At 39.9% G+C, this 20438-nt stretch overlaps 2 protein-coding genes and 1 long non-coding RNA gene across 3 annotated transcripts in view; all 3 read right to left on the minus strand.

Moving 5' to 3' along the window:
* gipr (gastric inhibitory polypeptide receptor) overlaps positions 1-2502 on the minus strand; it is a 9940-nt gene extending 7438 nt beyond the window's left edge. Inside the window, exons 1-7 of the mRNA XM_034867523.1 lie at positions 2364-2502; positions 2118-2214; positions 1908-2015; positions 1695-1816; positions 1466-1572; positions 729-882; positions 201-360 (exon numbers count right to left, since the gene is read on the minus strand). Coding sequence (XP_034723414.1) covers positions 201-360; positions 729-882; positions 1466-1572; positions 1695-1816; positions 1908-2015; positions 2118-2214; positions 2364-2414 — 799 coding nt within the window. The 5' untranslated portion in view covers positions 2415-2502. The remainder of the gene's footprint in view (positions 1-200; positions 361-728; positions 883-1465; positions 1573-1694; positions 1817-1907; positions 2016-2117; positions 2215-2363) is intronic.
* A 5989-nt stretch (positions 2503-8491) lies between these two features.
* Positions 8492-20116, minus strand: LOC117942391. Its single transcript, XR_004656115.1, has 3 exons — positions 19973-20116; positions 17068-17072; positions 8492-8505 (listed from the first exon to the last, which is right to left on the minus strand). It is a non-coding gene; the product is annotated as an uncharacterized LOC117942391 (long non-coding RNA).
* Positions 18498-19532, minus strand: LOC117942390 (claudin-3-like). Its single transcript, XM_034867817.1, has one exon. It carries the CDS (start codon positions 19372-19374, stop codon positions 18727-18729), a length of 648 nt encoding a protein of 215 aa, XP_034723708.1. The 5' UTR covers positions 19375-19532; the 3' UTR covers positions 18498-18726.
* Positions 20117-20438: the final 322 nt, after the last annotated feature.

Raw genomic sequence — 20438 nt, forward strand, 5'->3', positions numbered from 1 at the left:
AAACACACATACTTAAGTAGAGTTTACAACCCAAAAGCAGATGTAGTTAATCATATTGGATATTACACACATGTGTGATCACCGAGCAACTCTTCACCTTTTACTATTTTTCATTTCCACTGTGTTGTGTCTGTGTCTGTGTGTGTGTGTGTGTGTGTGTGTGTGTGTGTGTGTGTGTGTGACTACTTCTGTATCATTACCCCAGCCAATGAGAAGGTATCCACAGAAGTAGCGGTTTTCGGAGAATACCATCATCCCCAGCAGGTTGTGGAGATACAGGCCTTCCACCAGCAGCCAGTAGTAGTTGGCGCCCACACAGTACTGCATCAGCACCTGAGCCACGCGGCAGCCAGACACTGCCTGGCGGGTGATGGGGTTGTTTTTAAGTTTCAGGTCAAGTCTTAAGAGAGCCAACTGTCAGTAAACCAACAGTTTTGACATCAACTATCACTTCAGGTTTCTAACTGAACCATTGTCAATTATTGCTAGGTGATAAACGTGTACAATGTTAATAATTACTTAGTATTATCAGACTTGTATGATGGATAGAATGTCCAAACTCACGGTCAAGGTGAAGGCTAGTGGTTGAAAACTGCTCTTTGATGCAATGGAAGCTGTGTTCTCTAATCCAAATTTAGACATCCCTGAAAAAATCCCTTTTTCCTACTCTCTCTCCTCTGTTCTCTTGCTCTTTGTGTGTGTGTGTGTGTGTGTGTGTGTCTCCCAACCTGATCCCTTAGCACTTCCAAGATGTCCCTGTTGTCTCTGAACTCCGGAGTGTCTCTGCTAAGCAGAGCATCTCTGCTCAGGATGGAAACTGCTCGCAGAATGAACGATGCAAACAGGTTGGTGTGGATGTAGTTTCTGGTGCAGTGCAGCTTCCTGCAGACATCCCACATGTCACGGTGACGTTTAAAACATCACAATGTTTTACGCACAGTCAGACTGTTAAAGGTGTGGCACACGCAAGAAGTGTTTAAAAAAAAAAGTGTGAAAGTTCAGCACTCCCTTCCTTCTATTTGATGATAGAGGGCAGGGAGGAACCTAAAAAATGTACTTTCTATAGGCCAAACTGAGGTCTGCTTTTTTATTTTTTTTATTCTTTTATGTTACTGTAAGTGCTAGTTGCTGTGATATTTCTTTGCATCAGTTCACTTTTCACAACAAACAATTAATTGTCAAAATGCCTATGAACAGCATCAGACATATGACAAAGTTTGATGCAAAACGAAATAAACAATTAAGGATAAACTACAATAATGACAAATCATAGAAGCCTTAAACAGCAACTACATGATAAGATGCTTTAAAACTGTACACAAACATTTCGGCTGTGTTACATAATGTGTTACAGTACATAAAAGAGATAAAAATAATGAACCAAAAATGGGCTCAAAATAAAGACATAACGAGACAAGAATATTCAAAAGCAAAAAACTAATTTCAGAGATGTTGAGATGTCTACCTGAAGAACAGCAGAATAATCAGAGCCAGTGAGAGACTGGCCAGACTAACACAGTAACCCACTGTGTATATGACTCTGAAGGAGGCCAAGATCAGCATCTGCTTCTTCTGTACAGAATACAAGAGTGGGTTAACACTGAGGACGTGTTAGTGTGTGTGTGTGTGTGTGTGTGTGTGTGTGTGTGTGTGTGTGTGTGTGTGTGTGTGTGTGTGTGTGTGTGTGTGTGTACCTGAGCTTCCTGTTGGCTGTTGTCAGTGTTGCACTGAGAAGGATCCCTCCAGGTGTGGCTGGAGTTGCTGGTTGTCCACTGACCATCAGGACCACATTCCCGCAACACGAAGCCATTACGCACTACACAGACACACGGCAGCAGATAAACCCATAGCCTTGACCACATACAATAGGTTTGTGTGTGTGTGTGTCTGTGTGTGTGTATTCCTACCTTGGTTGTACCAGGGCAGGTACCAGGGGCAGGGCACTTTGACCGTAGAATTGGGTTTCCCATCTGACCAGCAGGCGTACATGTCAAACATGCGACCACAAAACACTCCTGAGGAGAGGAGGGGACAGGAGGTTTCTTGCCCCTTTTTTAATGTGTATTATAAAGGTGTGTGTGTTGTTTTCAATTAATTTCTAAAAATGTGCATGTTACCTTTGGGTCGGGGTTCTGTACTCATCTGGAGCAGACATTCCTTCCTGTAGCGGTTCCATTCCTCAATTGTATCCTTCACAGTCCTCCCTGACACACACTTCACACATACAAACAAGAAACCCACACTTTAAGTAAATATGGGTCAATGCTTTATTCGGAGGAATTTGCACTTCAATTATATTTTCTTATTTGCACTGAGATTTAGTCTGTTTTTGTTTTGTACTTTTCATCTGCCTAGACACATACCAGAGTCCCGTGAAGGAGGAAGAGGATGAGGAATGTGTCAGAGGCCTTCATCACTCAGAGGTGTGCCAAGGTGGCCGCCGGGAGATCATCTCAGAGCTTCACCAGACTCCACAACGTCACCGAGGGGTCATCCGACGTCCTAGAAAAGAAAACTTTATATTCAAGCCAGCTAGACTCCAGCCAACGATGTGGCTGTAGGGTAGACACGTTATAATCATTCAGGTAACGGTTGTCTTCACTGAGGCCTCCTCCCAGCTGGACTTGCCTGGAACACCTCCCAAGGGAGGCGTCCTTACCAGATGCCCGAACAACCTCAACTGGCTCCTTTCGATGTGAAGTACTCCGAGCTCCTCACAGATGACTGAGCTTCTCACCTTATCTCTAAGAGAGACGCCAGGCCCCCTCCTGAGGAAACCCATTTACCCGTTTAGTTGTCAGCTTATTATTTTTGGTAGTTCATGGCCAGGGGAGGTGTTTTGGGTCTGATGACCCCCAACGTGGCTTCACTCTGCTGTTCTCTATGTCTTTATCATTTTTGTTTTGACTTGTTTGTCATATCAAAAGTAGGTTTGGGCTGCAACAGCTGCTCTTAAATGCTGGATGTGCTAGTTCTTGTCGGAATTTGTAAGACAGCGGGACATTCTGTCTTGTTGTTGATTGAAACTTAAAAGCATCACATTGCTTGTTAAAAAAAACTAAATAACATTATCCTCATTGTTATCATTATCCCTTAGAGAGGTACAAGGAGCACAAACAAATATAAAGAATGATGACAGGAAGGAAGCGGATGAGAATGCAATAACCAAAGCTGTCTTGTATGAGAGTGTGTGTGTGTGAATATTCCTTTTTTTCCCCCTTTCCTTCTGTCTTTTAATTAAAGACACTCACACATATCTATTACCTTGTAACAAATTACGTTGCACCCAAGTCTTTCTTCATAAATGCCTCTATCTCCCTCTTTCTAATCTAAACAATATAATATCTGAAGAAAAGAAGAAACCCTTTCCCTTAGAACGAATCGTTATCCATTTTTAATACGGCTCAAATGTTCCTCTTAAATTGGACAACTCCCTTTAATTTAGCCATTAACTAAGAATGGGAACGGTATGTTAATACGGAAATGGAGGTTTTAGTGATTTGGTGACCATTAAACTGATCACACACAGTAGCACAGTCCTATTCTGATGGCAGGGAGAAATCCGTTATGTTGCATTAACAGTGGAATTTCCATAGGTAAATTTCTCCCTTTGGTCAAATATATGATAAACAGATAAAAGATAAGAAAAGATAAACAAAAAGGGCAACCGGGGAGCAGCCAGAGTCATCACAGCTTCAGAGAGAACAGTTGTAGAAAATTAAACAACATAAAATTATGGGAAATAACACAACAGTGCCTCTCATAGAGTGTTTTCTGCCTCTAAAAACAATGATCTCAATAAGAAGTCAGGGAGAGCCCCACCCTCGACCCAACTGGCTTAAAAAGTTTCCTTTCCACCCGCATTGTCTGCATGGAGGACTTTCATGAAGACTTCTAATCAGTGATGGCCAAGGGAAGCTTTGTGAACCAGTATCTTTCTGTCCAGAGCCCATTAGATGGGGCTCTCTCTTCAACAAAGTGTTGAGAATAGACTTGATTAAAATGCTTTAAAACCAAGAGCGCCATCTAGTGGGCTCAGAAAATAAAGACATTGGTTCACGAAGCTTCATTTGGCCATCACTACTTCTAATAACTTAATTTTCACCTCTCTCTTCCTTAATCGATGTGCTGGATGGAGGAGGTCACTTTTCAGTTAAACCAATAAGAATAAGCCATTAATTTCACGAGCCAATCCCAGCACAATATCTCTGCGTTAAATCTGTTTCCCTCTCTGCTGCTGTCAGCTGTTATTTCAAGCGAGAGTGCCCCCCCCCCCCCCCCCCCCCCCCCCCCCCCCCCCCCCCCCCCCCCCCCCCCCCCCCCCCCCCCCCCCCCCCCCCCCCCCCCCCCCCTTCCACCCCCAGTCATCATCTCCCACGCCACCCTGGGTCTTCTTCAAGCAGTCCGCTTCGTTGACTCTTTAGTTCCAGTCTTCGGGCTCCTTCACCACCATGATCAGTGTCTAGACTTCATTGAGGGGGATGTGTCTTGTTTCTCTACCCCTTTAAAATCTTATTTTACAACAATGGAGTCTAATCTCCAAAGACTCTGTGAATGTAATATTACGCAATAAATCTTTGCATTCCTGCAACCAAGTCTCTCCTGATTACACTGGTTTAGTACCACATACATACATACAGAAGAGTGTTATGTTTTATGATAACAGGCCGCAAGAATAAAGTTTGGCTTCATTATAATTTCTATTCATCAGAAAGGCGGGGTAATCTAGAAACACTTAAGAACTCCATGCAACAGAGCATCCTGAGTACAAGGCCGGCATTTCCTGAATAGATTGATCATTAAAAGAAACAGGATTTCAACTAAGTAATGAAAAAAAGCACCTGCTCTCTAGCTTTGTTGATCTAGATCATTTCTTTCACTTATTTATTTAGGTGTTACTATACAATTTCAAATCGCAATGTGTATTCGGGTAGCATACAGCTTTCTCGCAGGTGTGGGGGAATTCTGAGTTAGGCTCAGAAATAATTCATCTGATATTGCGTTTGCTGATACTCATATTAAAGGGACATGTATGAAGGTAACATGCATGCACACACAAATAACCCCTGAAAAGCAAACACACACCCACACACACACACACACAAACCGCTTATATAAGTTTATGTATCAATGCTAGCAGACTCTGTGTGCGTGTATGTGTGTGTGTGTGTGTGTTGCAACCAGCTTCCCCTGACACCTAAGCCATGCCCGTGTTGCACCACCCCAAAATGGATTGTGTCTCACCTTCAACCCCACTTTTAAAAAGCTGAGGACAGAAACTACATGTGACCATTCGCACACCACTGGATTATACTGTGATAAGCATTAACATATTGTCCTGTTGTTATCCATATGCTTACAAACGTGTGAAGTCATTAGAGGTTAGGTTTTTTTTATTTGTTTACATGTGTTTGTGTATTTGTGTTCTTTTGATTTGTGTCACTTCCATTCACTCTACCAGACATGTAATTCCCATGCTTACATAATCCCTAACGGCCATCATGCTATAATAAACAACTACAATGAACGCTTCCCAATTATCCTTCTGAAAGAAAAAGACAAAAGACAGACCAAACACTGGAAACGGCCGTGCAAATGAGGTAAAGAAGGCAGCATGCATGGTGAGAACGTAAAGGAAAAGAATGTGGACCTCACCTTCTTGTTATTTCATGTTTCCAATGTCCAAGTCTGCAACCAAACCCCAGAAAAATCCCAAGTAGGTCCGCGTGTAGGAATTGTAGTCCAGAAGTGTCCCGGGGGAAGTTGCATAACGCGATGAATCCAGCATGGGTCATTGGAAAGCTCCACGGACATCCACGGAGCGCACAGTGACCTAGTCCACCCGCCTCTCTCTCTCTTTCTCTCCTTCCCTCTCTCTCTCCTCCCTCTCTCTCTGTCTCTCCTTCCCTCTCTCTCTTTGTCTCCCTCACTCTCTCTCTCTCCCTCTCTCTCTCTCGATATCTGCATTGATTGATTGATCATTGAGGAACTGCTGAGTGTATACTATTACTTGGCCTAGCCTACTACTACTACTACTACTACGACTACTAGGACTACTACTACTACTACTTATAATAATAATGATAGTAGGCCTAATAATTATAATAATTATAACCTATAATTGCTGTTTTAATAAATGTGACTGATACATTTACTGCATGGTGTATTTGGTAACCTACTCTGATCTGAAGCTCTGGATCCTTGTTGCATCCGATTATCTTCTCTAAGGCTAATATATTTTTAAATAAATATGCTAAAAAGTGTAAATGAATGGGCTGGGGGGTCAACAGTCCATCACTCTGACTTCTAATGAGCTTTCCCCTCAACCAGATGGCAGGTTGTAAAAAAAAAATCCAGGGTTATCTGTCAAAAATGTTGGTTTTTCCTCATCCTTTGATTCCGATCAGTGACATGTCACGATAAACCAGTGTGATGTGTCTGATGTGTAATAACCCTTTAAAACTCATCTTTCTACTGTTTTTCTATTTACTCACTACAGTTTGGTGCATAACACTGTGGTGTAAATTCGGCAGATGTTACATAGTAGGCTATGTTGTGTCAGGTCAATCACTGAGGACGCTTGTGCTGCACCACCTTTACACAGGAAAACAGATAAAACTTTCTCTAGCCCACCCCTTTCCAGTCAAAACATTCAATGGATTACAATGCCAAGTACCGCGAACGTGGCACGTGACTGTCCGTTGCCCCGCTGCAATTTGATTGGCTGTTTGCCAAGTAGGCCTACGCTACTGTTGCCTTATTGTCACGTAGCCTATGTTGGCAGTCAGGCACCATGAACGACGGGGATACTTGTACAGCATACATTTGAAAGTCTGTCTTTTAAAGAAACACACTTGTGATTAAACACCCCATGGCGACCAGCCGCGGGTTACTGTTGTCATCCAAACCTCTGATAGAAATCAGCAGATTTAAGGTGGAGTGGTTCTCCAGAACAAAATGGCTACCTGCTGACGTTAGCTTGTCAAAGAAGACGCTTTTTTTGTTGCTTCCTGTGTGTTTTATTCGGAAGGAGGTGACACCTGGTCAAGAACAGGCATTCAGAATATTCTGCTTTTTAGTGGAAGGATTACCAAACACGGAAGCAGCAGGACCACGCAGTAGAATTGGGCCAAAATAGCCTAGCGTTAGCTACCCTAAGTGACAGCGCATACAAACGGGGGACCTGAGTAGCAAACAAGAGGAGAACAGGTAAGCTCACTCATGTAAGAAATGTGACATAGCGCTTTATTTCGAATTGTGTACTTTTTGGTTTTTTAAAAAGCAACCCAACTTTACTTTCTTTTCAATTAAAACGCCACTGGCAAGGATAAGTTACTTTGTTTGGATGACAGGGTGCTCGTTAAGTGATGAATATCATCTGCATGTTCCAACAGAGGTAGAGCAGCTCTCCTGTTGATTAAAATAAATGGAAGGAATGAGTGAAAAAGAAAAAAAAGAAATAGGCCTATTCATTGAGTGTTTCCTGCATATACACTATCTTCAATATAATGAGTCAAATACTTCACCATCTTGAGATCCAACCAATCTACACGTTCTTCATTAATTATTTATTTCCCTGATGACTTATTGGCCACTACCCATTAGAGAAATATCATCTGAAAATGAATCAACCAAACAATTTATTTAATTGGCTATATTCTTATCCATTTATTCCATTTAGTCCCAAAGGCTACTAATAAGTCTCTACTCCCCTGATGTTCACAGCGTACCCTGTGTCTGCTAAATGTGTGTAAATGTTTTTTTTTAATGCAGCTAGAGAGAGAAATGCACTGACAAATTGGCTCATCGGTATTTAAAAACACAAAATAGTTATTTTAAGTAAGAGCCATATTTGATATATAAATCATTCATTCACTATTCTTCACTAATGAAACTTTAAAATTTGTAATTTTAAGCTACATATGGAATTGTAGCTTAAACAATTAATTAATTAATACAAATTTTTAAGATTTGAAAAACAAAAAGAACATACATACACCCACCCTACTGTAAAATAACACAGTGCTGTTACAAGTAGGGAAAGATACTAACTTGAAAGTAGAGTTGGGCGGTATCCAAATTTTGATACAGTCAAACCTCCCTATTTTACCGTGGTACATGGTATTACCGGGACTCAGGCTCAGACGGTGTCACCAAACTGTTGGGTTGTGCCGACACCGTTCACAAACCGAAGACCAAACATTAATACTGAACACACCTCTCCCTTCTTATTAGGTCGGAACCCCAAATGCTGCCAAACTGCAGAAGTTGTGTTCTTCGAGACCAGGTCACTCGGTGAGCGACTTCCCTTCTCTCCACCCCCTCCCACTGTCACGTAATGACAACCACACATAAGCATTTTTAGGCATTTCATAAATTATGTTTAATATTTAATCCTTTTCTCTTATATTACATTTTTTTAATGACGGTATTGAAACTGATACCGGTGCTATTTTTAAGACCCCATGCTATACTGTATTATTGCCCAAACATACTTGAAAGTGACTAATGAAGCAAGATAATCAAAGACACTTGCAATAGGTTTTGCTTGCAGGCATTACAGAGTTACATGTGCCTTATGGACATAATAAGAGGATTACAGGTCTGTAGAATAAACTAAACCTGTAGCAACAGGATGAGACGTTGGTGGCAAGAAGGGGCTCCTATGTTTGAACATTTCAGTGGTTTTTACAGCTTGTAGCCACACAGACAGATGTAGTGCGTAGTACATTATTCTGAAGACATGTAACCCCTGCAGGGGAACATGTGTTGAGCACAGAACTGATGAAGGTGCTGTGCTGCAGCATCACATGGCATTTCAGTTTCAGGGCTCTAAAAATGTTGTCGCTTCCCTTTTGACATCCTCCTCTTCCCCTATAAATAAACTCAATGCTTCCACACACACAAACACACACACACACACACACACACACACACACACACACACACACACACACACACACACACACATACACACACACAACTCTGCAGTCCTGACTTTCATGCTTTTATCCTGGCATCACCCTTGTATTAGACTTAATTAAATTCTGATATTCTAAAAATCAATTAATGACTGTTAAAAAAAGATTTGTTTTATGATGTGCTGTTTGTTAAAACTTTTTGATATTACTGAATGTCTTTGACACTCAAGCCTTTGCCAAATGAGTTGCTACAAAGCTAAATAAGTCTATCAGCTCTATACAACTCTCTCTGTATTTCTAGAGAAACTCGAGTAAAGATACTTATCTCTTCTGAATAGTCCATCATGCTTGGACTCTTGGGAGGGGGGGCTCGTGCGCGATCGATCACTGAAGGCTGTTTAATGTAGACGCGTCCACAATGTTGTCATTACTTAGAATTACTCATGGAGGCAACAGAAAGGTCGGTTAGGGTTAAAATACTGAAACTACTTTGTTGAGTTTAGGGAAAGATTGCACCGAAGAAAGCTCTGTTTACAGGCGTTAAGAGACATGATGCAAACTGTGGTCTTTGGTGTTAAAGTCAGACACTTTGTGTGCCCAACCATCCTCCCTGACCTCCTCCCTTAGAGGTTTTGCAGTGGTATAACAACTGTTTGTTTAAACATATAAATAATCCAGGCCACAGATTGGTCTACACCCAGATGTTATTTCAATGAGAGAATGTGTGCTGTGTGCTGCCACGGTTCATTTAAGTCCCAGCTGGAATCAACCAAATATAAATCTGTCAACCAGGGAGGACGAGGCACAGATTATTGAAGAGCTCTGTTGTTTGTTTGTCCATGAGCCTGTATCTGTGGTTTGTGTGTTTGTAGTGTTAATTGACCTGAAGTACAGTAATTCTCCCCTGTCATACCATGGAGTTAGGGAATAATGTGTGTTATGTAGTTTAAACCGGATTTACATTCCTTCTGTTTGATTGAACAGTGCAAATAAACGCAGTCGTAATGAAAGCAAATGGAAACAATACAAGTCATGTTTCACAAAGCAGGCCAGGTGTACACAAACACGCGCCATGCCATTAAGAATTTGAATCTATCTCACAGTGGCAGAGAGATGATGATGATGATGATGATTAAAAAAAGATGATGAGGTTTTTATGCTCCTCAAGCAGTTTTGTATTTATCGTTTTCATATCTCTGCACTCTAAGGGGGGGTTATGTTTTATTGGATGCCAAAGCAAGGGAGATGGAATAAAGCCCTATTAAACAGTACTAAGACATTTCATTAGGAAAAGGCATGAATATAATATCATAGTCCAACGTTATATAGCTTATCAAAAAAGTACAGTTTTCTGATATCACAAAGTAGAAATGTCATGTCTCTTGTTCAGACTTTGGGCCCTTCCAAAGTCCTGACTATTTTAACTATGACTCTGTTACATGCTCAACAAATACTGGGACACATTTTGGGGTGCACCATTGGTAGCAGATATTCAAGGGATTGTTTAAGCCCCTATAGACTAAGTAATCCAACCCTGCAGTTTATTGTTGTTGGCTATTTGGTGCAACTTGGCGCTGTTCTCCATCAAATACAGACTGATATTTGTCAACAGGATGCTGTTTAAAAAAAATAAAAAATGCTTTCATGCAAGGCCCCAAACAACAGGAATTATTCGCTCCACAGCCATTGCAAATCCTTTTTAAGTGTTTGTTGACATGATTAGAAAAGTGATCGTCTTACTCTGATTATTGCTTCCGGGTCTTATGACGCTTGTGAATGATTGGATTGGTTTTTACCAAAGTTATACACAACCAGTAACAAAGTTCTAGTTGTAATCTTAATCCATTTAAGATTTGCATATTTTTGTACCTGTAAGCTGTAAGATTAATGTGCAATAAAGACTTCATTAGGTAATGTACATACTGTGCAGTTTGTGGCACACAGTTCAGTTGTACACACAAATCCCAGAAGCTGGTCCTTAAAAATGTCCTGTATGTAAACGTTTAGGTTTCCACACGGGCTGGACACATTTGTCCTGTCTTGTAGTACTGCTGTAGTTGTAATACTCTTCACATGTTTTTATTATGTGTTTTTGTGTTAAACCTGGAAAACATCCATGGGTTTAATGTGGACAAAGCAAAAAAACACTCTTCACTCTCTGAAAGGCAGAAATCATCTGTTGTTTACATTATTACTTACTATTACTTATTAATCACTGCTCTGGTCATACATACTCCCATCTCATCATCATATACACGTACACATAACACACTCGCAGATGAAAAATACTATGTGTGTTCTGAGTTGGCTCCTCCTACGTGGCGGGAGAGAAGAGAGCAGCAGGACACACACACCACTTCACACTTCAGAATTAGTGACGATTGAGTGAGATCATTATTAGTTAGTCTATATAGTGGCTTGAGGAAGTTTACACACCCATGCTAAAGTTGATTAGAGAGAGGAATAACAAAAAAAACCCATCTTTTGGAAATTGATCTTAATGCCTTAATTCAAGGAATTAAGGAAAATCCAACCGTTTAGGACACCAATTTTCTTGTTAATGAACAATGCATTGTAAATAAATAAATGTTCTTCCTTAAAATACAGGGGGCAAACGTTCACACACCCCTATGTTAAATTCCCATAGACGCAGGCACATTTTTTATTTTTAAAAGCCAGTTATTTCATGGATCAAGATACTATGGAACTTTGGTACTTTGGAATTAAACTAACCCTCCATCATCACATACGCTTCACCATACCTAGAGATTGGGATGGTGTTATTTCAGTTAGCCTAATAGCTGGTTTGATTTGCATTGAGAGCTGATCTCATGGAAAGTTCCCCATGACAGTCTCTAGGTATGGTGAAGGGTATTTGATGATGGGGGGCCATTTTAATTCCAAAGTCCAAGGGAACTTTATCAGGGTGCATAGTATCCTGGATCCATCAAATAACTGGCCTTTAAAAATAAAACTCTACCTGCCTTTATGGGAATTTAACATAGGGGTGTCGATATGTATGTCCTTTGTATTTTAAGAAGAACATTTATTTATTTACAATACATTATTCATTCAAGAAAATTGGTGTACTTAAAAGGTTGGATTTTCCTAAAGTTTTTGAATTAAGGCATTAAAATCAATTTCCAAAAGATGTTTTTTATTTTTTCCCCTCTTTTTAATCAACTTTAGAAGGGGTGTGTAAACTTTGTCAAGCCACTGTACATACATTTGATGTTTTTTTTTACCAAATAATGGGCAGTAAAACATAAACATACAAAGCTTTATATTTCCTTTTTAAACAACATTTTAATATTACCAACAGTATTATTGCTGATGTAGTCTTCTATAGTTTTGACTTGTGTGATCATCTTTTACGTTATTCTTTTAGTTTTATGCTCCGTAATGCTGAGCACAGACTCTCCAAAAAGCATAATTTTGGCAGGCATCCCATGTCAGCAGTGCAGTTTCAATTGCTTTTGTAGACGTTCTTGCCCCCTGACGGATTTAAGATGAACTTTCAAAAAAAAAAACTCAGTCTCAACTATTTTCAGAAAACAATTCCAATTTCACAAATATCCACAGTTGCAACATTAAAATGTGGTATGTAATGTAATCAATGTAAAATGTAAACAAAGATTTCCTTCTAAGGCAAAGAAAAACCCATTTTCATGTAAGATTATCAAGAGCATGTTCATTTTTTTTTTTCAAGCCTTTCTTGAAAAAAAAAACATACCAGTTGTTCTGTTGCACAGAAATAACGGCATGTAACGGTGTATCAATCCTTAACAGCCAATGTAGTATTTCTTCCATTACAGTGCTCTACCTGAAGAATCTTCTCATAGATTTTAGTTTAGTTTGACCACTTGAGGGCAGCAGAATATTTTTCACTGGTTGTTTCTTTGGGCTAAACACTCTTACTATATGGTCATAGTGACATACAAGGATTCTTCCTTTGGAGCATCGTTGCTCACAATGTGCTTACACATACAAAACAACCAAAACAATATAAACACAAACAACAAAAACAAGATATACACACTAATATATACAAAATATATACATACTCTATACAGAAACAAAAATTAAATTGTAAGTGCCTTGCTCAACTCTTCTCGGCCGGTCCACCCACTTTTTACCATTTGTGGTGTTGATCGTAAAAAAATAAGGTTACCTGAAAACAGCATTTAGCTTTTCTTTTAAGCATCTCACATCACAGTTTCAGTTTCTTTTCACTATGACCACTATAGTCAGTAACGTGCCAAAATCACAATCACTGTTACCTTGAAACCATCCAACAAATAGACAGTACCGTAGGGAGGTTACCTGAAACCGGTAATTTAACGTTACCACTCATTTTACACACAGTTTAACAACAAAACAAAATGTTGAGTGAACATTACTAGCTACGTTTTTCAAGTTGGTTTACCCCCACTAACCTGGAAAATGGTTTTTAAACAGTAGCTAACAGCAATACAGCGCGTCGGAGGAGTACAACGTCTCAGGGACCGCCATGTTTGCTAACGTTAGCTTCTTGTCTCATCTGGGGTTTGATAAACAGTAAATACATCAAATTCAGTGTCCACAATGCTATTTTGCAATAAACTGTAGCTGTCCTATTTCAAGGGACCCGCGTGAGTGCAGATTTTCGTGGCTGCAGAAATTTTACCGTGGCGGGCCGCCATCAACATTGAGAAAACACTGTGCTTTAAGTTTTAACCAGTGAGCTCATATGTTTGCTCTCTAATGGCTGCCGTCACCCCAAAATAGCTTGAACATCATTTAATTCTAGCGCACAACTGAAAAGTGATGCGAGTGAGTGTTTCTGATCTCTGCTTAGCTGGAAGGCACTGGTCTGGAATGTAAGGGAGGGATCTGTTTTTTTATCTGACTGGAACTTTAGCAATACATTTACTCATTTGTGCCTCGCCAATGAGCTAATAGGCATATTTTCCACCAAAACATGCATGTACGCTCAACCTTTGTGTTATCTTCCCATCAAAATGAAAATCATCACTTTTATTCAGGCTTTCTATCAATGTTTTTTGAAACTTTTTCTTAGGCTTTTGTCCCTTTTTACATTACTTTTGTCACTTTTTGTGACTTTTTCAACACTATGTAACACTAACTTATTAACTTTAGTTTTACAGTTATTTGTGGAATTTATGGTCAATAAACCTCATTTATTGGAAATTATAACTAATGTTTGAGTTAGAAAAGCAGAAATTAGGAATCATTTGGACTAAAATTAAAGAGTGTATGTTGATGGATAATCACAGACTGGAATATGTCAACTTTTACTCAATACTATTTCAAAACCACTTAAGTATTTTTTTTAAATGCTATAAAATTGAATAAGAAAATTTATGAAAGTAGAGATTTGTACTTGCTAAAAGAGCGCTGTGTGGAATCATCATGTTATTTTGGCTAATTAAAAAGAACATTGATATAGGAAAATGGGTCAATTTGACCCGATGACAACACGAGGGATAAAGGAATTTTGCCAGTACATCCTGACCCAAGTAATCATGTGGCTCACATTGTGTACCTTTCTGTACACCGTTCTCCCTTAACTCTTGTACTGTCTTCACTTTCGGGACCCTCTCATATCACTCGGGTCATATTGACCAATGACTTATATGGGGTTTAAAAAATAAAAATTGAAATAAAATGTTACTTCATAATCTCTTAACAAATATTGTCTTTATCTCAATTTCAAACCATTGAGATAACATACTGTATATGTTTATTGAATGCAATCAGTCTCTACTAGATGTGTGATACTTTGAAGAAACTAGAACATAAAACATGTTTTCAGTTATTTCTCACTTTTTTGTTAAGTACATAATTCCACATGTGTTCATTCATAGTTTTGATGCCTTCAGTAATAATCTACAATGTAAATAGTTATGAACATAAAGAAAATGCATTAGATGAGAAGATGGTTCCAAATTTTTGGCCTGAGTTTGGGTACCCCAGGTAAAAATGTGTATTAATGTGCATAAAGAAGCCAAAAAAAGACGGAAAAATCTCTAAAATAGTTGAAAATAGTTGTTGCTCACAAAGCAGGAGAAGGCTATAAGAAGATAGCAAAGGGTTTTCACATGCCAATATCCTCTGTTCGTTATGTAATTAAGAAATGTCTGTCATCGGGAACAGTGGAAGTTAAAGCAAGATCTGGAAGACCAAGAGAAATACCAGACAGAACAGCTTGCAGGATTGTGAGAAAAGCAAGTCAAAACCCATGTTTGATTGCACGATCCATCCAGAAAGACCCGGCAGACACTGGACTTGTGGTACACCATTCCACTATAACGAGAGACTTGTATAAACATGGTCTTCATTTCGGGAACAAGTTCTGTGGACCGATGAGGTTAAAGTAGAAAATTTTGGCCGGAATGAGCAAAGGTACGTTTGGAGAAGACGGGCCACAGAATTGAATAAAATGACCTCTGTTCAGCTGTTAAGCATGGGGGGGGATCAGCCATGTTTTGTGGTTATATGTGGCCAGTGGCACAGGGTACATTTCACAAGTAGAAGGAAAAATGGATTCAATAAAATTTCAGCAAATTTTGGACGCAAACTTGATACCATCTGTAAAAAAGCTGAAGTTAAAGAGAGGATGGCTTCTACAAATGGATAATGATCCTAAACACACCTCAAAATCCACAGTGGATTTCATTAAGGGGCGTAATCTGAAGGTTTTGCCATGGCCTTCACAATCTATTGACCTTTAACATAATTGACAATCTATGGATAGACCTTAAAAGAGCATTGCGTGACAGACAGCCCAGAAATCTCAAAAGAACTGTACAACTTTTGTAAGGATGATAATAATAATAATATTGTAATGCATTAGTAATCAGGAACATATTAACAACATTCTGTAAAATGTGAACGTAGCAGTTGCTGATTAGTTTAATAGTTGACAACCAATCAATTAATTGCTTAATCTTTGCTGCTCTCATTGCCATACTTTATTCTTTTGACATACTTGACTTTAGAAAAGAAATAGCCATGCTATGTTGGGGATATATCACAGCTAAATATCAGCTAAAAATAAAACTTTCAGAAGGGAAAGTGTTCTTCTGTAGACTTTTGGTGGTACATGGTTCCTGCTGGGAAAGTTTAGAACAAAAGAGCCTGTTAAGATTGTGTAACTTTGAATGAGAGAGAGAATCATTCTTGTTGAATTCATTCCTTTGAGGTCCTGTTGTGGTTTAGGTTTGGATTTAGATTCAACTTTGCCGTTGCAGGGATGAAACCTCAGTGAGATTCCATTCCCAAAGAGTGGACACAGTGAGCCTGTGTTATTTTCAGGAAGGGAGGGAGGGTTGCTTTCTCTTTTTGACTTCAGGTGCTAAGCAACCTCTCTGCCCTTCACATTCCCCAGTATCGGTCATGTGACCAAAGTTTGGCCAGAGCCAGCAGAGCATGACTAGAGAGACAGAATGCCTTTTTCTGTCCTTCTGTCTTTTTCTACAGTCAGCCAGGTCCAGGTATTTGAGGAGATTGAGTTTCATCATTGCCTCAAAATGTTTCATTTGATATGCTACCATTAGTCAAAAGGGAAACTCCTCTGTACAAATCAATGATTAGCTTAACAATGAGGGTCTTAGAGAAGTCAGTGGAACAGCACACATGGAACTGCTCACTGGTAAACATGCTTTGCCACACTGATGTTGAAAGAGCTCAATTTATTTGCTGTATATTTTGTATTTGTAAATGTTGCTGTTTTGCTTAATAATATGTGATGTCCTACACAGGCCTGTTTACTGTAGGAGTCATTTAGTCACTAAATAAAAGTAGATTTAAACTAAGAAATTGGGTTTTCATCTGTCAGACATGATAACCTCCGTTTCAGTTTTTTTTTTAATCAGCGAGTAAATAATTGTCATCTAAATGTCAAAAGTTTTGAATTGTATTTAACATTTGCCAGGACAGACATTACAGCATTAGACAATCTTTACTTCACCTAAACCCCGCTAACAAATTAACTTGTTTTGCCAAATGCACAAACTTAAGATATTTACTCATGTGTCATACTTTCTAAAAATGCTCTTCCTCACAATCTTTCAGGAATAAGTTTTGATTTTGCTCTTTAACTCCTGCCTGACCAATACAAAACCCTCTCGGATACAAATTAGACATGAGCTTTAATCTGTAGTTACTGTTATCCAGGCCAGATGTCAAGCAGGTTCTTGTCCTTTGTTAGAGGCGACATTGATATGGGAGTGAGAGACAACAGTAATGTGAAATTGCTACCACCAAGGACCTCTCCCATATTTACTATGAGTTGTTCATTAGTGTTTCATGTTACTTCCTTTGTCATGTGTGAATGTGTTTTTATTACTAGACTGCTGAAAGGCTCAACTATCATTTAAATTCTGGCTGATAGGTCTTTTAAACGTGCCAGAGTCTCAATAAATATGCCCTGCTTTTCTGCATCTTATCATTACATAAAAAAACACAGAGCTGCAGTATGAAAACAGGACAGTGGAAGATTAAAGGGAAATTAGATATCTCCGGGAAACTGTCCGTATTTAGGATAAACAGGCACTCCTAATTTCCACAGTGCGTCTTGTTCAGTGGCCAACAGTAGACGTTTGTGGTGATACAGGGCAGCTCCCACAAATGAATTGTATAACTGTACGAATGAATAGTATGAGTATGTGGCAGAGTTCTTGGAAATAAGTATGCAGGCTCAGCTAAGCATCCAGTGATAACTTAAGTCTGAAGGGTAAGAAAACAAATACATCATGTAACCAGTCTGGAATGACTCCACTCCTCACGCTTCTCACCTCTGCCCGTTAACTGCTCCTGTGGCTAATTGTTTGGAGCGTGTGGTTAAGTTGCGTGGTTTAGTTGCGAGTTGCTGGTAACGTAGCCCTCAGGATTGAATGTCATGGTACTCTCATCTCGAGCCACTTGGATAGAACGCATTCCGTCATTTTTGTTACTGGTTTACTGACTCGTGTGGGAGTGAACATGCTATTTTAAGAGTAGGCAAGTAAAAATGTAAGTTATGTTTTTAAATGAAACCAGATATGCAGCATAATGAAAAAAAGACATGTTTATTTTAAAAACAACACTTGTTAGATACACGTGCTGCAGTTGTATATAACACAGAAAGATAATTCTTGTTATGGTTGATCCCAGGTGCTTTTGTTCTCCCTCTGGGCACACTGTAAAGCACTCAAACCCCCCCCCCCCACCCACCCACCCACCCATACCTACCCTTACCACACTGCACTATAATCTGCGTTGAATACAGTTATTACGTCTTTACATTTACGGGTGATTAATGATACTCTTACGTATTTACATCACGTAATCCAGTTAATAACCTTGTCTTACCATTCAACACATCCAATTCTTCATTTTCTTTCTACACAATTATTGTACAAAAATATTATAATTATGAGGGTGATACATAAAGCAGTCATGGCGTTTTTTATAAACAAAAATTCTGTGGTAAACATTAAGAAGTCAGGATTGTATAAAAAGTATATGATTGTATATTGTACGATAATATTTAGTGTGTTGACCTTATAAAACAGCACTAAGAACATCATTTTCTTTGTTTTGAAACTTGATCAAAGTTCCACTTCAATGTCCTTTTGCATGATCTTTTAGTCTCTAAAAACACAAAGAGCCTACGTCCGAGATACTTAACATGAAAGGCAAAATATAACACATCCTTCATTACGGAGTCTCCTTGTTTCCTTGAGCTCTTTTCCTCAGCACACCAGTAGGTGTGGACCACAGGTTTAAAATTCAATAATATCTTTTCCTCTTTGACCTTCATTCATACATAGTCTTTCTTTTCCAACCCGGGGCCACCTACGGACCGTGAGACAGAGTAAGCCATTCGTGAAGGGTTGTATCTGGTCTCACGTGGCGGACAGGAGCAGCAGAGCATTCCGCCACCGAGAATCAGGAGGCCAGCTGCTCCCCAGCCGATGTACAGCGAGGCCCCCAGCTCCCTCCGCTGAGCGTCAGTAATTAAAGGGCTGTAGAAGTCCCTGATTATGGTGTTGGCCGCCCAAGAGACAGGAATGAGCTGCATGACCCCGGAAATAATGAAGAAGACCCCAGAGATGATCATCACCTTGGCCTTGGATGCCTCGTCGTCAATGCAGTTTGTGCACTTGGCCCCAGCGATGCCAATGAGCACTGCTAGGATGGCTAACAGGATGGAGATGATGGTGAGGGCGCGGGCAGCTTGGAGGTCTTGGGAGAGTGCAAGCATGGAGTCATAGACCTTACACTGCATCTGGCCCGTGCTCTGGACCACGCAAGTCATCCACAGGCCCTCCCAGATGATCTGAGCTGTCACAATGTTGCTGCCGATGAAGGCTGTCACCCTCCACATAGGAAGAGCGCACGCCACAATGGCAATAATCCATCCCAAAATGCACAGGGAGATGCCTATCAACTCTAGCCCTACAGACATTCTGAAACGTCTTCCTCTTCTGCTGCTGAATGTGTGTCACACCTGGAAGGAGGTCACAGAAAAAATACTGCAAAGGGGAAGAGTCAACCAGAGACCTAACTAAGAATTAAGTAAATTCCGGGTCTCGCATCTGTGAGTGTGTGATGATCTGTTTCCTCAACTTCACCAGTATCCTTTATATGGCCGATCAGGTAAGGGGAGGAGTCCTTGAAGGAGATGACATCACCAAAATGGGAGGAAGGACCTGGAGACACATTGCTATCAGCTTACATGGCCAGTTTCACAATAGGCCAGGCCACAAAGAGGCCTTTTTACAGCTGAAAGGGCATGCAAGTATTGCATGTGTTGTCATACCAAATAAACAGTTATAAGGTGGATTAAGGCTTATTGTAGCATTTGAAAATAAAAAATGTGTTTCATTTTAGGTACAGATGTTACATGAATGCAGCTTGTGTTTCAGCCTTAAATAACTAGTAAGATCACCTCCTCTTGTTTAGCCCAGGAATCTCTCTGCAGGTCTTACAAAAATGGCTAATAGATGACCAATGCCTTCGTGCATCAGTAACACCCATAGAAATAGAATGAGAGTGGAATGGACATTATACTGTTTGCTGTGGTCATTTCACTAGTTCAAAAGAAAATGGCACTCAGCACTGTGCATTGACCAAAGAAACAGAATGAGTTAGCCAGCAACGTTCAGAGCTCTTTGCAATGGCAATAGTACACATCAAAATGGCCGCCGTTATGACAATCTTGGTATCTTGACTTGAATGGGAACGCCCTGTCTACTCTAATTCTATTTCCATGCCACACCCTCCTGAGATTTTTTATCAATACTAGTCAGGGTCCCTGACTGTGACCAAATGGTCGTGTTTTGCAACCCAATTTTGAGAGAATGTGACTGAATTTTACATCCAGTCACACATGTTTGACCAGTAAATTTGCCCCACTTTTTTTTTTTTTCTTTCTTTTTAACACGCATCAATGAATCTGGAATCTGTGACAGGCCAGTGTGTGAGAAGGATAGGGAATGGCCACTGTAAGTGGCTAATGGTTGGAGCGGA

This window comes from Etheostoma cragini, chromosome 3, assembly GCF_013103735.1.
Source record: "Etheostoma cragini isolate CJK2018 chromosome 3, CSU_Ecrag_1.0, whole genome shotgun sequence".
Taxonomy (NCBI): Eukaryota; Metazoa; Chordata; class Actinopteri; order Perciformes; family Percidae; genus Etheostoma; species Etheostoma cragini.